Source organism: Trichomycterus rosablanca, chromosome 13 (assembly GCF_030014385.1).
Source record: "Trichomycterus rosablanca isolate fTriRos1 chromosome 13, fTriRos1.hap1, whole genome shotgun sequence".
In the NCBI taxonomy this organism is placed as follows: domain Eukaryota; kingdom Metazoa; phylum Chordata; class Actinopteri; order Siluriformes; family Trichomycteridae; genus Trichomycterus; species Trichomycterus rosablanca.
This window is the reverse complement of record NC_086000.1, coordinates 31,132,612-31,159,563: the sequence shown is the minus strand read 5'-3', so window position 1 is coordinate 31,159,563 and position 26,952 is coordinate 31,132,612. Positions and strand designations below refer to the sequence as shown.

The window sequence follows — 26,952 nt, the reverse complement described above, 5'->3', positions numbered from 1 at the left end:
CTTTAAGCTTTAGAAAGGCCTACTGGTCAATATTGTGCAACTATGTGGTCAAAGCAGTTGCATTTTTACACTGATTGTAATAAAGCCTGAATTTACTCCAGTTTTTAGCACTTGCAAAAACAAATATGTTGGACACCTGTTCTAACAGGTGGCATCTTAATGGGGGGATATTGTATTTGACATTAAACATATTGTATTTTTTACTTTATTTGGGGTAAAGGGATAATTGTGTCATTACCAACATTTAAATATATGACATTTTGTATGTATGGCTCATGCTTCTCCTTCCTTGGCAGCTGTTGAAGTTTGTTCCAGAAAAAAGTGATATTGACGTGCTGGAGGAGCACAAGCATGAGCTGGACCGCATGGCACGTGCCGACCGCTTCCTCTACGACATGAGCAGGTACAGGCTTTAATTTGAATAGCGTGTTTTGTTTTGTTTTTTAATATAGGAGTACAGAATTTGTGATAATTTTATGTAGAGATAAAGACAACTTCTTTTCAAAACAGAATGTCCTGTTATTGTGGTTTCCTAATGCCATGTTATGGCTTTTATAAACCTGAGCCACCTCAGTAAAGCCGTTGTCTTTTCAATTTCCACTACCTCTTGTCTAGTCCCACCGGCGCCCCAAAGCCCTTAGTAATTTTTATCATTCAATATGGATAATTGTTCTTGGAAATCATCCTGCGAGCCCTCCCACCCCTCTGTTCCTGTTAACTTCCCAGCAGAGGGGGGTCCCTGCATCATTCTCAGTGCATTTTAGAGCAGCTCATTAGGGAAAAAAGTGCAGGAATCTGTATGTGGGAGACTTTGAAATGACTTTCATGTGGAGGTTCTGATGATCTTTCATTTTCTTGCTTGTTTTCTGTTTAACCTCTCTGTAACTCGTGTTTAGGATTGACCACTACCAGCAGAGGCTTCAATCCCTGTTTTTCAAAAAAAAGTTTGCAGAAAGAATTGCAGAGATCAAGCCAAAAGTGGAGGGTAAGTTCACAGAGTGTGTTTTTTGCACATTAATAACCAGATATTTACTTATTGGAATTACTTTTATGAATCATTTAGCTGAGTTATCAGATTTTTGCAGCTACACATTTACAGCACCACTTATGCCAGGCATTAAACATGTAAACAGCACATCTAAGATTTACAAAGATAAAACCTTGAGATAATTATGCTTTTAATCAAACAGGAAGAGATTTGCATTTGGCAGCTGCATGTCTTCTTGAATATGTCTTGCATGTGCTTGCACACCTGTCAGTTCCACTCAAACTGAGATCCTCTCAAACTGTCTCAGATTAGATGGCAAAAGTCTGTGAACCTCCATCTTCAGGTATCTCCACTGATGTTTGACACCCAATCATTCAAGAACTGCTTAAATTGGACAAAGAACTTTACACCTGAGGAGTTTCCATTGTCTACTGCTGGATTCCCAATCATAGTGGCATAAAAGGCAATGAAAAAGCGGATAGCTTGGCGAAGGAAGTGAAAAACAAACAGATTGCTTGGAGATACAGCCCAATAACTGATGCCTACCCAGAAATCAAAGATTGCTGCAGAATAAAATGGCAAGAAGATTGGTCCTGCAATTCCCAAAACAAACTGCATGAAATAACTCCCCACATTAAAGTTAAACACAACCGAGACTTCTTAAATAGGCAAGACCAGACAATTATAACAAGGTGCCGAATTGTTCATACTGCCCTCACCCACCGGCAACTCCTGGTTGGCGAGCAGGCACCAACCTGTCAATTCTGTACTACTGTACAACCCTTACAATAAAACGTATCTTGTTAGAATGTCCTAGAATTTCAGCCGTCAGAGACGACTTTTATTAGGTTAAGAACTTGAAAGAATTGTTTGAGAAGATTCCTTCAATTAAAATTCTGAACTTTTTAGACAGACTTGATATAAAACAAATGATCTGAACAAATAATGATGTACAGTTTCAATATCTGTCTATGCCACAAATATAGCCAGTATGTTGCTGATATGGCAATAAACCCAGACAAACAATCAAACTGATGTTTGATGAAGTTTAAGTCTGGGCTTTGGCTGAGCCATTAAATGATAATCAGGGACTTGTCCTGCAGCTACTACTAGGGTCATAGTTCTGTTCAAAAGTGAACTGTTGCTTCAGTCTGAGTTGGTGTGTGCTTCAGTCTGAGTTGGTGTGTACTTCAGTGGTGTTTTTTTTTAGAATGTTCCTGTACATGGCTGCATTTATCTGTCCCTCATTTTCACTAGCCTTCCTGTCCTTGCCACCACAATAGAATTGATGCTGCCACCACCATGTTTCAGTGTAGGGATAGCATGGGCCAGGTAATCATGTTTGTTATATGTCATTTTGCAGAGTTCAACTGAACTATCAAATGCTTTTCACTCAGCAGTGGCTTCCATCTTGCCCCTACCATTAAGACCTGATTTATGATATAACATAATGGCCTGTAACCATCAAGCAGCATTAGTAGGTTTTAATTTGTAGGGCTGTGGTGCTTAAATTTCTCTTCACTTCAAATAAAGAATAGGGTTACCAAGGAGCCTGTTTTGGAAAGCTGGCAAATGTTGAGTTCTCACTCTCAAAAAACACTGCTCAGTGCTTTAAAGAGCGAGAATACACTTCATACAAAGTGACCTACAGCTCATGGTGTTTCCATAGGCATTATTAGTAAATTAAAAGGCTTATTCAGAGGTCCATGGCAGCATTACAGAACATTCTGAGAGTGAAAAATGTGTAGGATGGATTAAGGCCAGGTTTTTGGGTTTGTTTGGTTGAACATGAACGTACTTGACTACATGACTACAAAGACCTACATTTAAAAGCAACAGCATTTATGTTTTTTACAGTATTTAATTTTACAATGGTATTTTAGGGTGGCGTATAAAGCATTGTCATTGTGCTTATGTTCCCAGTAAATAAAGCTCACACTACCTAAAGATCTTTCACCCAAAGTCTAATGAACACAGCACCAGCAAAACCTGTTAAAATAAATGCAAAGAGTAACGTTTGTGTAATGCAGTGTAGTGTAATGTAGTGTAGATGGTCTCAGAAATGATGTGAGCACACGGTGGCTATACATCCTGGACAGTGCATCTCACTTTGTGGCCTAGTGGCTGCATGCACACTGATCAGTGTCCATTTAATCAGCTCCACTTACCATATAGAAGCCTTTTGTAGTTCTACAATTACTGACTGTAGTCCATCTGTTTATCTGCATGCTTTGTTAGCCCCCTTTCATGCTGTCATTCAATGGTCAGGACTCTCCCAGGACCACCACAGAGCAGGTATTATTTGGGTGGTGGATCATTCTCAGCCCTGCAGTTACAATGACTTGGTGGTGGTGGTGTGTTATTGTGTGTTGTGCTGGTCTGAGTGGATCAGACACAGCAGCGCTGCTGGACTTTTTAAATACCATGTCCACTCACTGTCCACTCTATTAAACACTCCTACCTAGTTGGTCCACCTTGTAGATGTAAAGTCAGAGATGAACGCTCATCTATTGCTGCTGTTTGAGTTGGTCATCTCCTAGACCTTCATCAGTGGTCACAGGACACTGCCCACGGGGCGCTGTTGGCTGGATGTTTTTGGTTGGTGGACTATTCTGAGTCCAGCAGTGACAGTGAGGTGTTTAAAAACTCCATCAGCGCTGCTGTGTCTTATCCACTCATACCAGCACAACACACACTAACACACCACCACCATGTCAGTGTCACTCCAGTGCTGAAAATGACCCACCACCCAAATAATATCTACTCTGTGGGGGTCCTGACCATTGAAGAACAGCATGAAAGAGAGCTAACAAAGCATGCAGAGAAACAGATGAACTACAGTCAGTAACTGTAGAACTACAAAGTTCTTCTGGTAAGTGGAGCTGATAAAATGGACAGAGTGTAGAAACAATGAGGTAGTTTTAATGTTATGGCTGATCAGTGTATAATCATACCCATCAGCAGGTTGTTAGACGGTGGGAAGAAAGGCATGCATTTAACTAAAAACTGCAGACAGTAACCTGGGCACAGAATTGAACCTGGGACTCTATGCTGTGTTATGGTGCTAATAGATAACATCCAATTTATTAATTAGGCCTGAAGACAACGGGCACCAATACCTTGCTTTTATACTTTCATCTATTAAAGAGAATTATTTAATGTATATTTTTAAGCTAACATAATTCACTCTACTCTTAAACCCAAATCCGAATAGTACTGGGACCCATGTTGCTGTGCGGTAACCTCTCAACCAGTGTGCCCCCCATCCCAAAGCCACCCCTTTCTTATCCTGTTAATAACAACACTCTAAGAAGCAGGCACACAGATCGCCCAGTTCAAACTGGTTAATAGACTATGCTAAATGTATTTTGCAGTTGTAAGGGTGCAACAAATGCCACCAGCATATTTTAATCAACGCTTTTATGTTTGCTTGTGTCAAAACCAAGACATTTGTATTTTACCATTTTGCCATGAATAAAGGGTGGTGCTAAATTAACCAGGCCCCCTTTTGGGATTTGGGATTTCTATGAAAGAAAATAAGGGGAGAATTTGGCCATGTATTAGAGCTGTGTGTTTTCTGCATGGCTTCAGTAACTGGAGCTCAGGATGGGAATCCCAGTTCATTGAGGACAGATAAAGGTTGAGACCAGTTCATCTTCACATCCATACTAATACAGAGTACAATGTGGGTTCATATTCTCTTGATCTGACCTAAAGTTTACACTGAGGTTAAGTAGCAGGTTTTTTTTATGCCAGGGACTTTTTTGGGAAATTTTGTGGTTTCGTCTTTGTGTATTGCTCGTGTACAATAGCAACAGTGTGTACTTGTTTTTTATGCACAGCGTGTGTTAATCATCCTTCAGCCCTATACCAGTGTATCAGTGTCCGACCACAGGTCCCTGGTGGCTGAAGATTTTTGGTTGGCAGTCTGGTTTAAAGTGACAGTGTTTAAATATCATAGAAATGCTCCTGTGTTGATGCAGCTGTACAAGCAGCACATACAAAAAAGAGGTCAATTTTATTTTTCGAAGATATCAAAAATGCATTTTCTTAATGTATTAATTTGGTTTATATCAACAGAGCACTGTTATGAAATGACTATGTTAGTGTTGTGAAATGTCATTTAGAACTATAAGAACTCAGGACATTGTGTGGTCCATGTAAATGGTCAGTAAAGTAATCCTTGCTTGTCTGCTCTCTCCTCAGCTATCCTGTGTGGATCCCGTGAGGTGGTACGAAGTAAGCGTCTTAAACAGATCTTGGAGGTGGTTCTGGCCTTGGGGAACTTCTTAAATAAAGGGCAGAGAGGGAATGCCTTTGGCTTCAAAGTGTCCAGCCTGAACAAGATTGTAGACACGAAGTCAAGCATAGACAGGTCAGTGCCACACAGCATGTCAAGTCAAATTTATTTGTATAGCAATTTTTACTATGAACATTGTCTCAAAGCAGCTTTACAGAATCCAGGACCCCTTTTGGGTCCATAGATTTACATTGTTTGTTTATGCAGGACAGTCCAAGCCCTGGAGGTCAAAACCAGGAGCAGCCAGATGAGCAAACGTATTGGGTGTGTTCAAAAACCTAGTGTGCTGCCTTGCTGTCTTACTGCCTTCATGGGCAGCTGCCTCAGTAGAGAGGATTTAAGTCAGGTTATTCGAACCTGATGTTCACTACTTGGACAGCGATTCCATTACTTTTCGCTTACTAAGCTAACACAGTTTGCATAATGCCATTCAAACCAATGGAATGGGGTGGCACAATGCACTAGCATGTCACTGACAAGCTCGAACTTGCAAATAAATGACTCTTGTACACCTTTATACAAATTAAACATCAACGATAATTTATTTACATTTAAAAATAACTCTCTTCATTGCCCCGCATCATCCGCCATATTTGTTATTTTTTTTGTGAGAAAAGTCGTGCCGCACTGAATGCTGGGATTGCCTTCATCGCTAAGGAAGCATTGGATGCTCCTTCGTTTTTCAGTCAAAATATCATTTAAATTAAAGGTATTTTACTAGTGAGCATTTTAAGGCGTCTAGGATTTCGAACAGCCAACTTCTCAGGAGCGCGTGTAGGATGATGTAAAATGCTGTCTATGTAGAGAGCTCACTTGGTTTTTGAACACACTCGATGTAACTAGGCCAGCAACAGTGACAGTGAACAAAATAATTTACATTTTACATTTTCAGCATTTAGCAGGCGCTTTTATCCAAAGTGACTTACAGTACCATGATAGTATATTGTCTTAGCAATTGAGGGTTAAGGGCCTTGCTCAAGGGCCCAGCAGTGGCAACCCAGCAGTGGTGAGGCTTGAACCAGCGATCGTTTCATTACTAGTCCAGTACCTTAACCGCTAAGCTAATACAACTGAATTCTTCCCATATTCTTCCCATATATCCCAGCTTGTTTAGAAACTAGGGGTGAAAGTGCGCGGTCAGCCACTAGACAGCACCCCTTAAACCTGAGAGGGTTTAACTCCTTGCTCAAGGGCCAGACCAAAGCTCTACCCACTAGGTTACCACTGCTTTAAAAATTACTGTAATGTAGGACCTTATGATTGTTTTGGTTGACTTTATATAGCGCTTAATAAAACATTTCCATAATGAGAAAGGATGTGCCTGCAGCCAGTATTGATGACTGCAGGGATAACTGTAATAAAAGTGTGTGCTAGTTTATCTTGCAGCCTCCTTCCACTGTAGTCCACACAGTGTTTTACATGATTGGTTGGTATACTGTACAGTGAACATTTTGTCCTTTTAAGTGTCACATTTTAAGAATATAAATATAACATCACTCGAACAGAAGAATTATTTTTCTCTTTTGTTTAACATGTTGATGTCTAAAGATAAAGAATGGGTTTTAACATGTTTTAATTTTGGAAAGACAAAGAGTGGTGGGTTAAATTACATTTTAATGTGCATTACATGCATTAAAAATCTTTAAATAACAGTGAGTTCTTTTCTGTCTTCTACAGGAACATCACCATGTTGCACTACCTGATTATGATCTTTGAAAAGAATTACCTAGACACCCTTAACGTTCAGCAGGATCTGCTCAGCGTACCTGAGGCGGCCAAAGTAAAGTAAGTGACAGTTTAAGGTGGTGTTAATCAAAAGGATGAATGTTGTCAGTACTTAGAGTAGAGGTTCTCAACCTTTTTACTGGCTGGGCTGCAACAGATGCAATAATGTACAGTATAGGAAGGATGGGATTTAGTCATCCATTGCAGGCTGTAGATGGCCCACAGTTTAAGAACCCTTGTTTTAGAGGAAACATCTCCATTATTTACAGGGTGAGTCAAAATTATGTTAACACTTGAATGGCGGAAACCATTTATTCACAAAACATACTTCATATGTGTAAGATGATTTACAGGACAGTTCACCATTATGTTCAACACACAAAAACCAGCGAGCAACAGTACCATTTAATGCTCGGACACACATTTCGCAGGGAATAGATCCATTAGTGTTAACATAATTTTGACTCACCTTGTATTTACATAATACTTTTTACGTTAAGGTAACACCTGATTTTGTTATTTAGTAATTTTGTGGAAATAGTGTATTTTTTGCTGTTATTTATTTAATTGATTTATAATACTATTAATAAATAACACTTACATGCCGTGTGCTTTGTTTTCACTGCTCTTGGATTTGTTTCCCATCTGGTATTTTGTCTGACACATTTGTTGTTGCTGTATGTGCAGTCTATCTGAACTGGAGAAGGACGTCTATAGTATAAAGAGTGGACTGAAGGCTCTGGAAGCAGTAAGTACTCATACTATACATTTAAATTTAAAGCTCTATTGTTATCAATATGAAGACCAAAATAAATCTTTAGCATGAAATCAGATAACAGATGATATCTGAGTCTCCATAACTGCTAGCCCAAGTGATTTTAATTGGGTTTGATTCATGACTTTTTATAACCCTATTGCATATTATATCATACACTTACACAGAATTTTAAAAATGATTCAAAGGTGATTTTTTTTATTTTTGCTTAGCTCTCTGCTAGAAAATCCTAAAGGACAGTATCCTGTCTAAAGTTGGGTGACCATACGTCCTCTTTTTCCCGGACATGTCTTCTTTTTGGGACCACCAAAAATGTCCAGGATTCGGCTTTTCTAGTCTGTACTCGCTATTCTGCGTGTGTGTTTTTGCGTTGATTTCATCTTTGTTTTTATGGGTTTTTGCATTTCACACTACAAAGCACCACAACAGCTGCAGATCAATGGATGTGCAGTCTGTCTTGTTAAAAAAGGCTTTCACTGCTTCTGAAAGAGTGCGTAAATTTTTACGTGCACCTAAGACAGGCTCTTGTCAACACCGTGATGGCACTGCATTCTGTCGACATTACTCAGCAAGCACTAAAAGAAACTCCTACTGTGGGGTTTCTAATCATGGGAGCAAGTAATTTAAGTAAATTAATTAAAGTTGAAAAAACACTCAAATAACTCAGCTTGTATTTGCGCAATACATTAAAGAAACTAAAAATTAAGGGATTTTTATTTATAGGTGACAACTGTTCAGTTTGTTCAATTCAATTGGTTCAATTTGTTGTTATTATTGTTTAAGGCTAAAAGCTGCATGGAAAGGAATAAGATTGTCTGGCCATAAAATGATTTGTTAGTTGTCTTGTTAGTTGTACATGTTTATATATTAAAGTTCAATAAAGTAGTTGCATGGTTATTGATGCATTTATCAAATATTTAAACCTCTACACCATACACATTGCCATGGTGCCACCAATTACATAAATAATTACCCCTGTCCCTCACTGGACAAAGTGTCCTCTTTTTTATAACCAAAATTTAGTCACCCTGTGTTTAAGTAGTGCTTAGATTAAACTGTCTAGTCTGATTAGAACTTTCAGCTAAATTTGAGTAATTGGCAGACTGAGTAACTAGGGGAGGAATTACTTTTTCCCATGTGACCAGATGGTGTTTGATGACTTTTTAATCAGTAAATGAATTAGTAATTTAATAATAAGTGTTATTTATAACCCATGTTGTCTTTGTCTCATGTTAAGTTTAGATTGATGATCTAAAACAATAAGTGTGATGAATCACAGTAAGGGGGCAATTACTTCTCACAACAGTGTTTTGGCAGTTCTCTTGGTCATTACAGATCTTTGTGGAACCATGTTCTTACTTAAACCTTGGATTTATGTTTAAATAAGTGAGCAATTAACTGGGAAAAGAAAGTGCTTAATGGTTCCACAATTCAGCTAAATTCAGACAAGTCACATTTAACCATGTGCTGCTTCTCTATTTGGGTTTGTACATAATTTTAGAATGTAAAGCATCCAAACAAGCAGAGCCGTTATCAGTGATGTCTGCTAACAGACATGCTTATTAAGCAATTAAAGAAGAGACATGTAGAGGAACTGGGCCAAGCTAAGCCATAACTCAGAGCTGAGCATGTGCACTAATCTCTCTGTCTGCACGACACGGAAAACAGCAGCCTGTGGACTGTATGGCATGAAAGCATGAGATGCCAGGATACTACATGCCGTTTATTAACAGATGATTAGAATGAAACTTAGGAAGCCATAAGAGATGATCTGAATAGTTTTATAACCCACCTCTGGCATGAACCCGCAGGAGCTGCAGTACCAGCAGAGCCAGGCACGAGACCGAGGGGATAAGTTTGTACCTGTGGTCAGCGACTTCATCACGGTGGCTAGTTTTAGCTTCTCTGAGCTGGAAGATCTGCTGAATGAGGCAAAAGACAAGGTAAGTTTATTGGTTATTTTGTTAAGATATTAAAAGATATAAAACCCCAGCCACATTGCTTAGTCTGTCTGTCTAAACATTGTCAGTAATAAAGGTCAATGTGAAGCCAACTGTTGCTGCAACTGAAGGTGATGTTTATAAGTCAACCATATCCAAGAACTTGTTGCTCAGGTTGTGCAGTGGTAAAACATGATAGTGCACAAACTCACAAGTTCAAAACTCAGCTCTGCCATCCGGCTGGGCTGGGCGGCTACACAAACAACGATTGGCTGTTGTTCATACAGGGTGGGAGCCGGAGCCAGGACCTCATAATTGATGCAATTATGACCTTTGCTGGCTGGTTGATGGTGCTTACACAGAGTCGAGGAATAATGTGTTGATAAGGGTGTGGCTCTCCATACACAAAGCTGATCCACATATAAACTCTCCTTGTGTGGGTAAAAAAAATCAGCTACTGCACACTTGTCGGAGGGGGCATGTGTCAGTCTCGTTCTCCTCAATCAGGAGTGGAGATCAGTATTTGTAGAGAGGAAGTGTAATGCAATCAGGTAATTGGATACAACTGGATTGGGAGGAAAATTGGGAATATATATATATACAGTGTATCACAAAAGTGAGTACACCCCTCACATTTCTGCAAATATTTCATTATATCTTTTCATGGGACAACACTATAGACATGAAACTTGGATATAACTTAGAGTAGTCAGTGTACAGCTTGTATAGCAGTGTAGATTTACTGTCTTCTGAAAATAACTCAACACACAGCCATTAATGTCTAAATAGCTGGCAACATAAGTGAGTACACCCCACAGTGAACATGTCCAAATTGTGCCCAAATGTGTCGTTGTCCCTCCCTGGTGTCATGTGTCAAGGTCCCAGGTGTAAATGGGGAGCAGGGCTGTTAAATTTGGTGTTTTGGGTACAATTCTCTCATACTGGCCACTGGTTATTCAACATGGCACCTCATGGCAAAGAACTCTCTGAGGATGTGAGAAATAGAATTGTTGCTCTCCACAAAGATGGCCTGGGCTATAAGAAGATTGCTAACACCCTGAAACTGAGCTACAGCATGGTGGCCAAGGTCATACAGCGGTTTTCCAGGACAGGTTCCACTCGGAACAGGCTTCGCCAGGGTCGACCAAAGAAGTTGAGTCCACGTGTTCGGCGTCATATCCAGAGGTTGGCTTTAAAAAATAGACACGAGTGCTGCCAGCATTGCTGCAGAGGTTGAAGACGTGGGAGGTCAGCCTGTCAGTGCTCAGACCATACGCCGCACACTGCATCAACTCGGTCTGCATGGTCGTCATCTCAGAAGGAAGCTGACGCACAAGAAAGCCCGCAAACAGTTTGCTGAAAACAAGCAGTCCAAGAACATGGATTACTGGAATGCCCTGTGGTCTGACGAGACCAAGATAAACTTGTTTGGCTCAGATGGTGTCCAGCATGTGTGGCGGCGCCCTGGTGAGAAGTACCAAGACAACTGTATCTTGCCTACAGTCAAGCATGGTGGTGGTAGCATCATGGTCTTGGGCTGCATGAGTGTTGCTGGCACTGGGGAGCTGCAGTTCATTGAGGGAAACATGAATTCCAACAAGTACTGTGACATTCTGAAACAGAGCATGATCCCCTCCCTTCAAAAACTGGGCCTCATGGCAGTTTTCCAACAGGATAACGACCCCAAACACAACCTCCAAGATGACAACTGCCTTGCTGAGGAAGCTGAAGGTAAAGGTGATGGACTAAACCCAATTGAGCACCTGTGGCGCATCCTCAAGTGGAAGGTGGAGGAGTTCAAGGTGTCTAACATCCACCAGCTCCGTGATGTCATCATGGAGCAGTGGAAGAGGATTCCAGTAGCAACCTGTGCAGCTCTGGTGAATTCCATGCCCAGGAGGGTTAAGGCAGTGCTGGATAATAATGGTGGTCACACAAAATATTGACACTTTGGGCACAATTTGGACATGTTCACTGTGGGGTGTACTCACTTATGTTGCCAGCCATTTAGACATTAATGGCTGTGTGTTGAGTTATTTTCAGAAGACAGTAAATCTACACTGCTATACAAGCTGTACACTGACTACTCTAAGTTATATCCAAGTTTCATGTCTATAGTGTTGTCCCATGAAAAGATATAATGAAATATTTGCAGAAATGTGAGGGGTGTACTCACTTTTGTGATACACTGTACCTGCTTTCACCCTGTTCTTCTATGGTCAGGATCACCACAGCGTAGGTATTATTTGTGTGGTGGATCTTTCTCAGCACTGCAGTCACTGGAGTTTTTAAATACCGTATCCACTCACTGTCTACTCTATTAGACACTCCTACCTAGTTGGTTCACCTTGTAAATGTAAAGTCAGAGACGATCATTTATTGCTGCTGTTTGAGTTGGTCATCTTATAGACCTTCATCAGTGGTCACAGGATGCTGCCCACAGGGTGCTGTTGGCTGGATATTTTAACAGAAAGAAAAACAGTACTGGATAGAAACATTGTTTTTACTGCCAAAAAGCTTAATTCTGGACGGTCTGTCTTTCAAGACAGTGACCCAAAAACTGTTAATTCAGGATTTGAGTGGTTAAAAATAAAGGAAATTGCTGTCCTTGAACACTGAACATCTGCGGTGAGATGTGAAAATTGCTCTACATCAACATCCCCTAGCTAACCTGGCAGAACTTTAGAAGTTAGAAAAGAAAATTGTCCAAATTTCCTCAAGTGCAAAGCCAAAATGCTACTGGCTGTAATAGCTGTCAAAGGTTGTTAAACCAAGTACTAAATAAGATCACTACTTATAAACTGCTGACATTTTAGTAGTGTTTTATCAATTTCTGATCAAAACGTTGGTCCCTAGACAAATTTATACAAATCCCAGATTATGCATATGTATTGCATTTTAAAGCAGTTTATCTTCTATGTTTTAGACCTTTCAACCTATTTTTTCCACTTTGCATGATCCTGTGTCTTAATTAAAGTATTTTTGCATGCTCATCAAAGAAAGGCGCTTGCTCCTCCACCTCCGCTTCAGGGAACTCGCTTATAAAGCTCTCATCTGAGCCAAAAGCAATTGCACAAGGGACCGGAACACTGAAGCCGTTTTCTTTTTGCTTGTTGTGAGAGTTGTTGTGGAGACGTGAGGTGATTTCCAACTGCTTTTCTTTCACTCTTTGTCAGCAGTGAGCAGGGTGTTGTAAGAGAGCGTCTCAAAGATGGACTCTTTCCGTTCTCCTCCGCTGAAACTCTGCAGTCCTGCCAAGCACTAGCATGAGACATGAAGGGAGGAGAGGGCTTTAATTAGAAAAAGTGAGGGGAGAGAAAGAAGGCCAGGGATTGAGTAAAAGCAGTGTCAGAGAAAAGAAATAGTTCTACTTATTTTTAGTGTGCAGTGACTTCACCATGCCAGGAAAGTCGGATTTCCAGGCCTTTACACTCTTTACAGCTTTTTCTGTATGTTAACTGTTCAGAGAAGAGGCTCTTATTAGTAACGCTGTATGGGTCTGATCCACCTGCTGCATGTTGTCCCCAAGCTCAAGATTATGTATGCGGTAAACAATACATACACAAGTTGGATGTTATGCATTACTTGTGTAACATTTCTAGTATTCACTTTTAGGATGTGGGTATCAGGATGGTTAAGTGGGTAGCATTGTCACCTCACAAAAACAGGGTCCTGGGTTCGATCCCCAGGTGGAATTGTCCAGGTCCTGTGTGGGTTTCCTCTGGGAGCACCCGTGTCCTCTCACAGTCCAAAAACATGCAGTCAGATTAATTGAAGACACTGAATTGCCCTATAGGTTAGGTGAATGAGTGTTTGTGTGTGTGTGTACATGCGTCTGCCCTGCGATGGACTGGCGCCCTGTCCAGGGTGTTACCATGTGCCTTGCGCCCATTGAAAAGCTGGGATAGGCTCCAAAACCCCCCCGCAACCCTGATAGGACAAGCGGTTAAGAAAGTGAGTGAGAATGAGTGACTTTTAGGGTGTTTGTTAGGTATATTATCAAGGTGTCCTTAAACTTTTGGTGACTTGTTCTTCTCATCTGTCCTCTGTGTTGCAACAGAGATACTCGTTTCAGCAATAGCTAACCACAGCACCTGTTTGGTATGATAGCAACCCCAACACCCTAAATATTAACTTGGTTCTGGGTTGTGCTCATAAATAACTATCTTTGTGCTCTACCATTAAAATCCTACTAAGCATAGCCGCTCAGGTGGCGCAGAGGTAAAACACACGCTAGAACACCAGAGCTGGGATCTCGAATACATTGTACAGAGCTAAGCAGCCACATGAACAACAATTGGCCTGTTGTTCAGACAGGGGTGGGACTCTCTAATGCAATTACCACCTCTGCTGGCTGATTGATGGCATCTGCACAGAGATGAGGAAAAGAGTGCGTTGATCAGGGTGTGTCTCTCCATACACAGTGCTGATCCGCATTGCACTCATCAAAGTGTAGATGACAAAATGCATACGGCTGCTGCTCACTTGTCGGAGGGGGCATGGGTTCACTTCATTCTCCTCAATCAGAGCAGGGATCGGCATTGGTGGAGAGGAAGCATGACGCAATAAAGCAATTGGACGTGCATAAACAAATAAACAAATGTTTAAAAAATCCCACTGAGCTTGGACGTACCCGTGCATACTCAAGGCTTCTTCTCTCAGACTCAGAAGATCTGAGCACCAAGATTTCTTTAAGATCTCTTGATGTGTTTAAATTCTTTAAAATATTTATACAGTAATTTTTTTTTTTTTTTTTTTTTTTTTTAATTACTTTTACATGTACACGGGGCCAGTGATAGCTCAGTGGTTAAGGTACTGGACTAGTAAACAAAGGGTTGCCGGTTCAAGCCCCGCCACCACCAAGTTGCCACTGTTGGGTCCCTGAGCAAGGCCCTTAACCCTCAATTGCTCATCGTGTTCCGCTCATTGTGTAAGTTGCTTTGGATAAAAGCATCTGCTACATGCTGAAAATGTAAACATGTGTGAGGTACACCTGCCCCATAATGTGCAAAATGGCAAACACCGATTACAGTCAAACACTTAATGCTAAACTGTATGCAATATTGATATTCAGCATTACAGGGCAATCAACTGAAAAATCCCACTAATCTTATTCTGATGATTTGCACTGAATGATGTCAGCCAGGTTTATGTAGTCTGGACAGCAGCTGCTGATGCCAGTTCTCAAGCAGTCTTCCAAGTGGTCATCAGTAAGGGTGGACCGATATTTAGACTTAATTATTTTTATGTTGGAAAAGGCTGTTTCACACAAGTAGGTTGATCCAAAATGCTGTCAAATATGTGGCACATATTTATTTGTTTGGATGTTTTTCCTCAGCCAGGAAGTTCCAAAATTGTCCAGCAGAGGCCCTTGACTTCATATGAATGTCAGATTGTAGGGTTAAAATTAATCTGTCGGATTCTTCTACGTATAAAAGAAACAGCTGTCTTTGCAGTGGTCTTGCCCGAATAGAGACGTTTTTGGTTTCTTTGTGCTTGGTTGCGCACCCATCTTCACAAACAGTGTAGGTTACAAAAGAAAAAATGCTAAACTGGTGCAAACTGACTACTGATGAATGAAAACTTTATGGATTCTCAGCACTTTAGGCAGGCTGAGGCGTAGCTATGGTAACAAACCGCAAATTAAAGAAACAGTGGCCACATTTCATGTCAATCACACTGACCTGTTTGAATCAGGTGCGATCTACTAGCGTGCACTGTGTGATCGACTGGTAGATCACAATGTACGTCACGATGTATTGGGCACTCCTGCCCTAAACCTATACATGTGTTTCTTTGCTTTGCACTGGAATGAAACCAGTTTTGAAAATGGTCAAGTTCTTGTCTATTCTTCAAAGACATTCTAACATGTCTTGGACAAAATTATTGGTACTGTTTAAAAAGTGAGTGAAAAAATTGCATCATGGCAATGTGATTGAACACATGCAAAACCAGTTAAAATCTTAATCACTCATGCAGCTAGTTTAAAAGGAAATAACTCATCCTGTGGTTTTATACCACTTTGAGTATAACATTAAATATGGCACACAGAAGGAAAAGCAGAGTGGTTTAAGAGGATAAGAAAAAATAAGTAGCCAAGGTTGCTTAAAGTCTCCAAGACCATCTGTAAAGAGCTCAATGTTCCTGTGAACATGGTTGCCAAGATTAATTAAAGGTTTAAGACCCATGGGACTGTTACCAACTTCTCTGGATCTGGTTGTAAATAGCCTAAAATGAACCAAATAAAGTTCTAAATACATTCAAGTGGACCCTTAGGCTCTAGGAACAACAGGTTTAGGTCGCATCATTCATCAGTATCTGAATCAAAATGAGCTGTATGGTAGAAGACCCAGGAAAACCCCATTTTTTACAAGCAAGACACACAAAGGCCAGATTGGATGCATGTTCATAAACCTCACTCCTTAAGGGAGCAAGCATTTTAGACAGACAAATCAAAATTAGAGCTTTTTGGCAAATCGCTCCAATTCTCTGTCTAGAATAAAAAAACTATGCAATCAAAACAAGCCTCTTAAACACCAAAAAACACACCATGCCTACTATTAAACATGGAGGAGGCTCAGTGATGTTTTGGGGTTGCTTTGGTGCCTCAGGCTCTGCGTGCTTTGAATCTGTGAAAAGCACAGAAAAGTCAGAAGATTATCACTGCATTTGGAGGAGAGCGTATAGCCCAGTATCAAAAAGCTGTAGGTCAGGGATCTTCCAGCAGGATAAAGACCTAAAACACTTTACCCAAAAATGGATAAAGTTCTAAAGTGGCCTACTCTCAGTCCTGGTCCGAATCCTATTGAACATTTCTGGAAAGTGGTAAATGTTGCAAAACAGCACTCTTTAATCTTCAGTGAGGTGGGACAGTTTGCTAAAAAAAGATTGGGTCAAACTACAAGCCAATAGGTGCAGAAATCCTAATAAGAAACACAAACACTCAATTTCAATCGTTGACTCCAAAGGCTGTGCTAGAAAATATTAAGTTCTTTAAATAAGATAGTTTTGGTATTTATATATCTTTAGTTGTAAATCAAAAGTACAGTTTCAATGCTATGTGAAACAAAGAATAATGGATAAAATTGTCAATTTCAGATTAATTTACAGAAAATTCAGAAAGGTTGAAGTGTACCACTATTTTGGCCACAATTTTTAAATATAACTGACCCAGATCCAATAATTGTAAATATTATTTATCTTCTCAGATAAGTGTCTGTTGCTAGAGCTGAATTAATTACATGCAGGTAATCAAACCATTTGTTTCTACAATGTGAGGTCCCACAAGCTCATGGTTAGGTGTCCTAATACTTTAGGCTTTACAGTGTACACCAATCAACCATAGCATTAAAACCACCTCATTGTTTCTATACTCAATGTCCAGCCTGCTTTCACCCTGTTCTTTAATGATCAGGACCCCCATAGACCACCACAGAGCAGGTATTATTTGGGTGGTGGGTCATTCTCAGTGTCCTGTGACCATTGATGAAGGTCTAGAAGATGACCAACTCAAACAGCAGCAATAGATGAGCGATCGTCTCTGACTTTACATCTACAAGGTGGACCAGCTAGGTAGGAGTGTCTAATGGAGTGGACAGTGAGTGGACACGGTATTTAAAAACTCCAGCAGCGCTGCTGTGTCTGATCCACTCATACCAGCACAGCACACACCACCACCATGTCAGTGTCACTGCAGTGCTGAGAATGATCCACCACCTAAATAATACTTGCTCTGTGGTGGCCCTGGGAAAGTCCTGACCATTGAAGAACAGCGTGAAAGGGGGGCTAAAAAAGCATGCAGTGAAACAGATAGACTACAGTCAGTAATTGTAGAACTACAAAGTGCTTCTATATGGTAAGTGGAGCTGATACAATGGACAGTGAGTGCAGAAACAAGGAGGTGGTTTTAATGTTGTGGCTGATTGGTGTATGTTACTGTATGTCAATAGCACAATATATTTACATTACTGCCACCACATGAAGTCATTATCATTATTATAGATGTAAGTGTTAAGCACTCGGGTGGCACATGGGTTCATTATGCTAGCCCATCTGGGTTTAAGTCTCAGTGGTGCTACATTGGCCAACCAGGCATACACAGACATGACTGGCTACATCGTCATGGATTGTCACCTGCCTCGACCTTGACCAGGATAAAGCAGTTAATGAAACTGAAATGACAAAAGTGTTCTAATTACAGACCTAGCCTGCACAATATAATTCAGTATGTGTGTCAGTGTCTGCAGGTCAGGTTCTGTGTTTTCAGGTCTGTGTGTGTGTGTCCATGTCTGTGCCTGTGTTTGTGTGTATGTCTGTGCTTGTTTCCATGTCTGTGTTCTATTATAAAAAAATAGGAATGGGTTGAATTGGTCACTGTTGCCTGTCTACTTTGACTGACCACATGCTCCCTAGCTCGGTTCCCAACCACACAGCCTACACTGCGCCACCCATCACTCGCCCCAATTATTTATTTAAAGACTGCCATAAAAATGAAGACTGTTTGGAACAGCGTCACGGGAAAAGCCTGACCCTGAAAGTCTGTTGGCAGCAGTGAACAAAAGCAGCGCTGTACTTCTGCTTTCAAAGTATTTGGAGCCAATCTCACTCCTGTAGCTGGCTGAACCTCCATAGATACACTTATACTAACAGTGAGATTGATTAGTCACTAGAAAGACTATTAGTCATGTGATACCCAGGAGTGTCTAGTACATGGGAACTGACTTACATTTACATTACATTACATTTTCGGCATTTAGCAGACACTTTTATCCAAAGCGACTTACAGTACTGTGACAGTATATTGTCTAAGCAATTGAGGGTTTTGGGCCTTGCTCAAGGGCCCAACAGTGGCAACCTTGCAGTGGTGAGGCTTGAACCAGCGACCTTTCATTTACTAGTCCAGTACCTTAACCACTAGGCTATAACTGTCCTTAACTGACTTCAGAACACTCGAAATTATTCATAGCTGATTAAGCTTGCATACTAAAAATATCAACTTGCACACTGGCATCTACTGGCATTATCATTTTAAATAGTTAAATATTTTTACATGTTTGTACATTTGTATTTATTAATGTGTTTTGACTAAGCTTTGAGCTTGATCAGGGCCGTGGTATGTCTGGTGCCACCTGGAAACACTAGGCACATAAAATACACCTTAGGTAGTGCATTAATCCATACCAGGGCAGCCAGGGCCAGTCTACTGTCTGTTTGTTATTAGAAGGTGGGATGAAATCAAAGAGCCAAAGGGAACCCACACAGATACAGGCAGAACCAGCAAAACAGTGACCAGAAGCAACAGTCAAACCCAGGTCACCATGTTGCTGTGCACCACCCATTGTACTAGTAGTTAGAAATATGTGGACATCTATTGTACTATTTATTGACTTCAGGTGTTCTAATCACCCCTGTTGCTTACCAGTGTATAAAATAAATCCAAAAAACGAAAATGAAATGATAAGATCTGACAGTTTGATAAGTTTGATGTTTTGTAGATTGGAATTCCAGTGGTTCTCACAGAGTCTTGACCTTAGCTGTATTGATCACTTTTGGGATGAATGAATGTATCACTTGTGAGGCAGATCTTTGTCCGATATCAATGCCTGAGCTATTTTGACTGAACAGGTGATATGTTTTATTGTAACAGTCAAAAGTCATGTGTAAAGCAGTCCAAGAAGTGTGAAAGCTGTTAATGCTGCCATTTTATTGCCCATGATTTTTGAATGGGATGTTCAACAAGCTCATGGTCTGATGTCCATATACTTTTAGCTTCGTTGTGTAGATTCCAGCTATTTCCCTATGTAATCTGTGAAACATCATACAGTGGTACCTTGTAACTCGACACCCCCTGAACTCAAAATCTTTGAAACACAATGCCCTTCGTTAAACTCTTGTTCAGTGTTCAGTTTGTTTTTTAAAAATGTATTTATTTAATTTCAATTTAACAATGAACAGTCGCTTTGTTCAGCGCTCGGCTTGAGCGGTGCGGTAATACGTCATCAAAGTGTGCAAATGAGACGAATCTGCATTTGTGTGAAATAACTATCAGACTCTGAAAGCATCCACATGTATCTGTGTTTATCTGGATTTTCCTCCTGTTTCACTTTTAAACTTGTGTTACAACTCGGGGTTCTGAGAAATTGTAAGAATCAGCTTTTTATTTCAGTGTTTTTTATATGTTTTATATACATCCTTATTGGGAAAAAATACCTTGAAACTCAATGCCTTTAAAACTCAACACCATTCACAGAACCAATTAACGTTGAGTTTTAAGGTACCACTGTAGTATTAAGGTTTAGTCTAAAAGTTTTGATAATATTAAGTCGCTTAGAACTGAATGATGTAACTAGTGCTGGACAATAATTCGATATCGATATATATCACGATAAAAAAATTTTCAATAACGGTGATATGATTTTTAAACAAATTCGATCGATATAGGTACATATGTCAGTGTGTGATGACGTACGCCACAGGCACAAAGCCGGTGCTCAGCGTTACCGCTCTGATTACACTCCGCTACAACACGGTGGATATTAGCGGCTAAATGAGTTCAACAGCTGTGAGTGAACGAGCATCCACAGTTCAAAAAGAAGCAGTAGAAATAGTTGATAAGAGAGGAAAGACTAGACTCTATTTCTGTATTCTTTAAGCACAACATCTGCTGCAGCAAATTCTGCAGCAACTCTTAAGCACTTTTTATATTCTTTATCCTGGTTGAGCATTTTTGTTCGAAAATGTTTACATACAAATAATAATCAGTCCATGTTGTGGATTAAAGTTAGTTAAGACCAGAGGTGGAAAGTAACGAATTACATTTACTCGCGTTACTGTAATTGAGTATACTTTTTTGTTTTTTGTGTACTTGTACTTTTTAAAGTAGATTTCACAGCCTGTAATTTTACTTTTACTTAAGTATGTTTTGTATTAAGAATTGTAATTCGCTACATTTTAAATAAGATCCGTTACTGAGTAAAATAATAAACGCTAAAGAAATCACGTCTGGGAAACTGCTGCAGTGAATTCTGCGACGGGGAGTCGGATCTTTTGTCTCGGTTCCTTTTAAAGAGCCGTATATATACGTAAAGCGCAAATCGATTCCTTTATTTCAGTTTAAAGGGCCGTTCAATAGATTCAAATAATTCTACGACACATCACTAGTGGTTTTACAGTTTAAAAAAGTTTTATGGGACTAAAATGACACATTACACACCCCTAAATGTTTTAAATGTTGTATCAACATGTTTCTTCTATTATATTTGAATTAAAAACAACTATTGTGAGATTTATATCCACTTGTTCTGTTTGCATTACACAGAAGAGAGACCCCCCCCCCCCCCCCCCCCCCCCCCCAAAAGTATTTAGTCAGCCACTGATTGTGCAGGTTCTCCTACTTAGAAAGATGAGAGAGGTCTGTAATTTTCATCATAGGTACACTTCAACTATGAGAGACAAAATGAGAAAACAAAAACAAAGAAATCACATTGTAGGATTTTTAAAGAATTTATTTGTAAATTATGGTGGAAAAGAAGTATTTGGTCAATAACAAAAGTTCAACTCAATACTTTGTAACATAACCTTTGTTGGCAATGACAGAGGTGAAACGTTTCCTGTAAGTCTTCACCAGGTTTGCACACACTGTAGCTGGTATTTTGGCCCATTCCTCCATGCAGATCTCCTCTAGAGCAGTGATGTTTTGGGGCTGTCGCTGGGCAACACGGACTCCACAAATTTTCTATGGGGTTGAGGTCTGGAGACTGGCTAGGCCACTCCAGGACCTTGAAATGCTTTTTACGGAGCCACTCCTTCGTTGCTCGAGCGGTGTGTTTGGGATCATTGTCATGCTATAAGACCCAGCCACGTTCCATCTTCAATGCTCTCACTGATGGAAGGAGGTTTTGGCTTAAAATCTCACGATACATGGCCCCGTTCATTCTTCCCTTAACACGGATCAGTCGTCCTGTCCCCTTTGCAGAAAAACAGCCCCAAAGCATGATGTTTCCACCCCCATGCTTCACAGTAGGTATGGTGTTCTTGGGTTTTTCTTCTTCCTCCAAACACGACGAGTTGAGTTTTTACCAAAAAGTTCCATTTTGGTTTCATCTGACCACATGATATTCTCCCAATCCTCTTCTGGATCATCCATATGCTCTCTGGCAAACTTCAGACAGGCCTGGACATGTACTGGCTTAAGCAGGGGGACACGCCTGGCACTGCAGAATTTGAGTCCCTCTCGGCGTAGTGTGTTTATTGATGGTAGCCTTTGTTACTTTGGTCCCAGCTCTCTGCAGGTCATTCATCAGGTCCCTCTGTGTAGTTCTGGGATTTTTGCTCACCATTCTCATGATCATTTTGACCCCACGGGATGAGATCTTGACCCCAAGGGAGATTATCAATGGTCTTGTATGTCTTCCATTTTCTTACAATTGTTCCCACAGTTGATTTATTCACACCAACCTATTGTAGATTCACTCTTCCCAGCCTGGTGCAGGTGTACAATTTTCTTCCTGGTGTCCTTCGACAGCTCTTTGGTCTTGGCCATGGTTGAGTTTGGAGTCTGACTGTTTGAGGCTGTGGACAGGTGTCTTTTATACAGATAACGAGGTCAAACAGGTGCCATTAATACAGGTAACGAGTGGAGGACAGAAGAGCTTCTTAAAGAATAAGTTATAGGTCTGTGAGAGCCAGAAATCTTGCTTGTTTGTGGGTGACCAAATACTTATTTTCCACCATAATTTACGAATAAATTCTTTAAAAATCCTACAATGTGATTTCCTGGATTTTTTTTTCTCATTTTATCTCTCATAGTTGAAGTGTACCTATGATGAAAATTACAGACCTCTCTCATCTTTCTAAGTAGGAGAACTTGCACAATCAGTGGCTGACTAAATACTTTTTGACCCCACTGTAACTAAGTAACCTTTACTCTGAGTACATTTTAAATGAGTTACCTTTTACTTGAGTAAATTTTTAGACTAGTAACTTTACTCATACTTAAGTAAAAATTCATTCAAGTAATAGTACTTTTACTTGAGTACAATATTTTAGTACTCTTTCCACTAAAATATTATGTAGTTGTAAAGGGTGAGATTTCATAGACTTTGCAAATAAATTTTTTAGAGGTTCGCAGGTACAGCCTTTCAATGTTGGTGTTCCTGGCAGTTTTTCTGACATTTGTATTATTCATATCGATATCGGAATTATATCGTATCGACCGAAATTAGGAGTTATATCGTGATATAAATTTTAGCCATATCGTCCAGCCCTAGATGTAACGCAAAATTGTGATCGTAAAATTGCCCTCATCGTAGGCTAGTTGCCATGCTAAGTGACTGAAGCTATGTGGCTGTGTCTGATTGCATACTGCAGACTACATAGTGAATCGTTAAAGTGGTCATAGTGAGTAATTAATAGTTGAATATTGGTAGAGCTGAAAAAAGATTTTTAAAAATGGTCATTTTTTAATGACCAGTTCAGAGATATGTTAGTTTCCTAATGTATTTCTGCATCATTCAGTGTTGGGACAGGAACCTGGCCAAGCTGCCAGCGGGAGGGGAGCCAGTAGGAGCCGGGATAAATGCTACGTTCATCTCTTCCGAGCAAATCTCCAGTGGATTTGGGATCCTCTTGGCAGTCACTACAGTCAAACCTTAAAACGGATTTACAGTTTTAGAACAGGAATCATATATAAATTAAGGTTTTATTTTTCCCTTTAACACCATAATATATCAGACCACTCCTAATGGGCAGTGTAGTGCTGAAAGTAAGATCAGGGTGTCCTGACTTTTACTGATAATGCATATAAAGGTTCAGTTCTCACATGATTTAGTGAGTTCCTTGCTAAAAGCCACTGATTTAATTCAGTATTACTTGATATAACGGCCCATTATTGAAGCTAGTCCCTATTCAGAATTTTTTTGACAAATATGCTGGAATTGCAAAGAAGTTACTGTGCGTGGCACACAGCATTAGGTTTTAAGACAGTAGTTGGATTTGCTAAATCCCCCTGGGTTTGCAAATAGGTGAGTGTAAAGCCCTGTGAAGAATTGGCACATGTTCCCATTTGTGCCTGTTGTTTCCAGTTAGGGTATTTCCCAGTCCTGATCACCATAAAGTAGTTTCAAAATAAATGTTTTGGTGGAAATGAAAAGAGTTTGCTTTGTCAGAAATCCCAATTCATTATATTATGCAGTATTAATGTAATCACATTCATTTTAACTGACCACTTCATTCTGAGGGTCTTGAGCTGTGCATATGGGGGCTTAAGGAAGACAATTATGGTTATAATTAGGATCAGTATTCCTAATCCTATTTGTTCTGAGAATCACTGGGTGCAATAAAGCATTACACCCCGGACTGGACGCCATTTCATTACAGGGCTTTGAACAACTCCTTTCAGACATAGCCAATCATGTCAGTATGTAGCACAACCAGACGATAGCACTGCTTGGGATTCAAACCCTGGGTCCCAGCAGTAGTGGGCTACCAGTTTACCTTTGTGTCACACAGGTGCCTAATCTAATATATAAATTGATTAAATAATAAGACTTTAACCTAGAAGAGTGAGAGCTGTTAATGCTGCCATTTTATTGCCCATGATTTTTGAATGGGATGTTTAACAAGCTCATGGTCTGATGTCCATATACTTTTAGCCTTAAATAATAAGACTTTAACCTTTACAAAACCTTTACAAAACACAGGGCATTACACTCTGCCCTATCAAACACAGTTGGTTTTTGGTTGTTTATACTATTCTCTTCCCTTCACAGTTTACCAAGTCCTTAAAGCACTTTGGAGAGGAGCAGGGCCGCATGCAGCCAGACGAGTTCTTTGGGATCTTCGACACGTTCCTGCAATCATTCAGTGAGGCTCGACAGGACCTGGAGAACATGCAACGTCGCAAAGAGGAGGAGGAGAAAAGAGCTCGCATGGAAGCCATGGTAGGAAATGCATATTTTTACTGACAACAGTGTTGTACTGTATTTCTTCTACAATAAAGAAGCTCATCTTTATTCATTCACAAGTGCTAAGATAACATGGGGGGGGGGGGGGGCTTATATAGGAAACATTTATTCTTAACATTCATTCAAGTGTCTGCTCCCATATGTCTTTGCTTGGTAATATGCGTTTGGGGTTCAGTATGTTCTGTTTGTTCGTCTGTCTTTTATCTTCCCAAATGCTTATTCCATCAGATTAGCCGGTAGTTTCTCAGCCCCACTCTTTCATTTAGCCAGTAGACACAGACGTCTCCCTCAGGGACCATAGAGAATGTGAGCTGAAAACAATCATTTTCACAAGGGAAAATATCAGAGTTTCCATAGACTTTAACAGTTCTACAAAATTCTAATTTACAGTTTTTCACTCAGATCAATTGTGGTGGATCACACAAGACGTTTGCTTTTTATTTCAAAATTCAGTTCTTTTTCCATGTATGCCAGCTTGTTTGGAAGCTGGGGTCGGAGTGCAGGGTCAGCCATGGTACAGCGCCTCTGTAACAGACAGGATTAAGGGCCTTCTTCAAGGGCCCAACAGTGGCTGCATAACAGAGCCTGGATTTGAACCGACAAGCTTTCAACTGTTCCACACTATGCTACCACTGTCCACCTTACACTAGCCACTCTTTGGCACATAACCATTGACCAGTTTAGTATAATTTCTCCCACTTGTGTTGTTATGCTTAAAACTTTAAGCATGCCAAATATAAAACCCTGTAGTCACAGATCCTTTTTGTCAAATCACTTGTTGGTCTAACAGTTTCATTATAACTTGTAATCTTCACCAAGAGTAAAGAGTGGTTTCCCAACAAAGTGCTAAAGTACTAGCTAGCCAGCCTGTTAGCTGTGTGTAGATTTGTTAACTGTGCTTTACAGAGTACAAATGTTGTATATAGTTGGGAAGCAGCAAATAAATTATACTCCTGTTTTTTTTTTAAAGGGCAGGAGAACTTGGTAGTGTTTCCAGTTAATATCAGGAAATAATATGTCTACTTCTGTGTCTCTTTAGTTGAAGGACCAGAGGGAGCGAGAGAGAAGAGCGAAGAAGTCTGTGGGAGGGAGCGTATCCGAGGAGGTGGGCGAATTCGACGACCTAGTGTCCGCTCTTCGCTCTGGAGAAGTGTTTGATAAGGACCTGTCAAAGCTGAAACGCAACCGCAAGCGCTCGGTTCAACTCTTGGAGAGTGGCGGACGTGAAAGGCCAGTCACCAAGGTCAACTATTGACCTTGTGGAGAAAAGTTTTGTTCATAGACTTTATTTAAGTAAAAGTTTAAACTGCCATCCAGCTCTTCTTTACCCCAAATCTTGTCTTAATCCATGACTTACAAGCTAAAGACAGATCAGACGGTTCTCTGTTGTTTGGAATTTACACAACACTGTGTTTAACCTTGTAATTGATCCAAGTCCTGCATGGTCTTCCTCCAGTAGTTCATTCCTTCAAGTCAAAATGTAGCCTCGTATTACCAAGCATTATGGACATTGCCCTTGGTGAGCCATAACCAGTAGCACTGGCTGGGACAGACTAGTTTTGGTTTGAAATGTGGGGCAATTATTAACCACCTCTGGAAAAGACACTGCCAGGTTTTGTTAGGTGCTGATACCCCATGTGCCTCTCTTCACCTATATTTCTCCGGTGCTTTAATTTAAAGGACCGCTGTCATACATTAAACTAACAAGAGAAAGAGAAATGTATTACTATACCTGGAAACTACACAAAGAACCCCAGTTGGCGTACATGGAACGACACAGAGGAAACAGTAACCCACTGGCCTACATGGAACTACCGAGTAAGACTGAGAACCCCATACATGCAGGATTTAACCCATCTAACAAAGGATTAATCTGATCATTTCAGAAAGTTTGTATATATGGAGACAAGCAGATGAAGGAGGAGGAGAACCCCTAAACATCAGAAATGCCAGCTTGGACAACAGGACACTGGTCTCAGCCAGGTTGGCTGTAGTACCCATTTTTAAAGTGCCTCCCCAAACAGATTGCATTCCCAAGGATGGCTTTTGAGACGGTGATGCCAACAAAGCACAGCACTTTTGGGGGTAAATACAGTGAACTACCGAAATGATTTAAGAATGAAGTTCATTGCCAAGAACAGATGCTGAAAGTTTTGTGGTGACGTTGATGAATGCCAAAGCCAAACAGGAAAAATATTTAGTTCACAATAACAAGTGCGAGTAGAACTGCATTTCTATATGTATTTATACATAGAAGCAAA

At 40.3% G+C, this 26,952-nt stretch overlaps 1 protein-coding gene across 3 annotated transcripts in view; it reads left to right on the top strand.

Moving 5' to 3' along the window:
- The window catches only part of daam2 (dishevelled associated activator of morphogenesis 2), a 176,575-nt gene extending 149,623 nt beyond the window's left edge, over positions 1-26,952 (top strand). For all 3 annotated transcript variants that reach the window (XM_063007178.1, XM_063007176.1, XM_063007177.1), the window contains 8 exons: positions 297-403; positions 897-985; positions 5,195-5,363; positions 6,966-7,073; positions 7,701-7,761; positions 9,600-9,731; positions 24,497-24,667; positions 25,731-26,952. In XM_063007178.1, the coding sequence (XP_062863248.1) occupies positions 297-403; positions 897-985; positions 5,195-5,363; positions 6,966-7,073; positions 7,701-7,761; positions 9,600-9,731; positions 24,497-24,667; positions 25,731-25,946 (1,053 nt within the window). In that variant the 3' untranslated portion in view covers positions 25,947-26,952. The remainder of the gene's footprint in view (positions 1-296; positions 404-896; positions 986-5,194; positions 5,364-6,965; positions 7,074-7,700; positions 7,762-9,599; positions 9,732-24,496; positions 24,668-25,730) is intronic.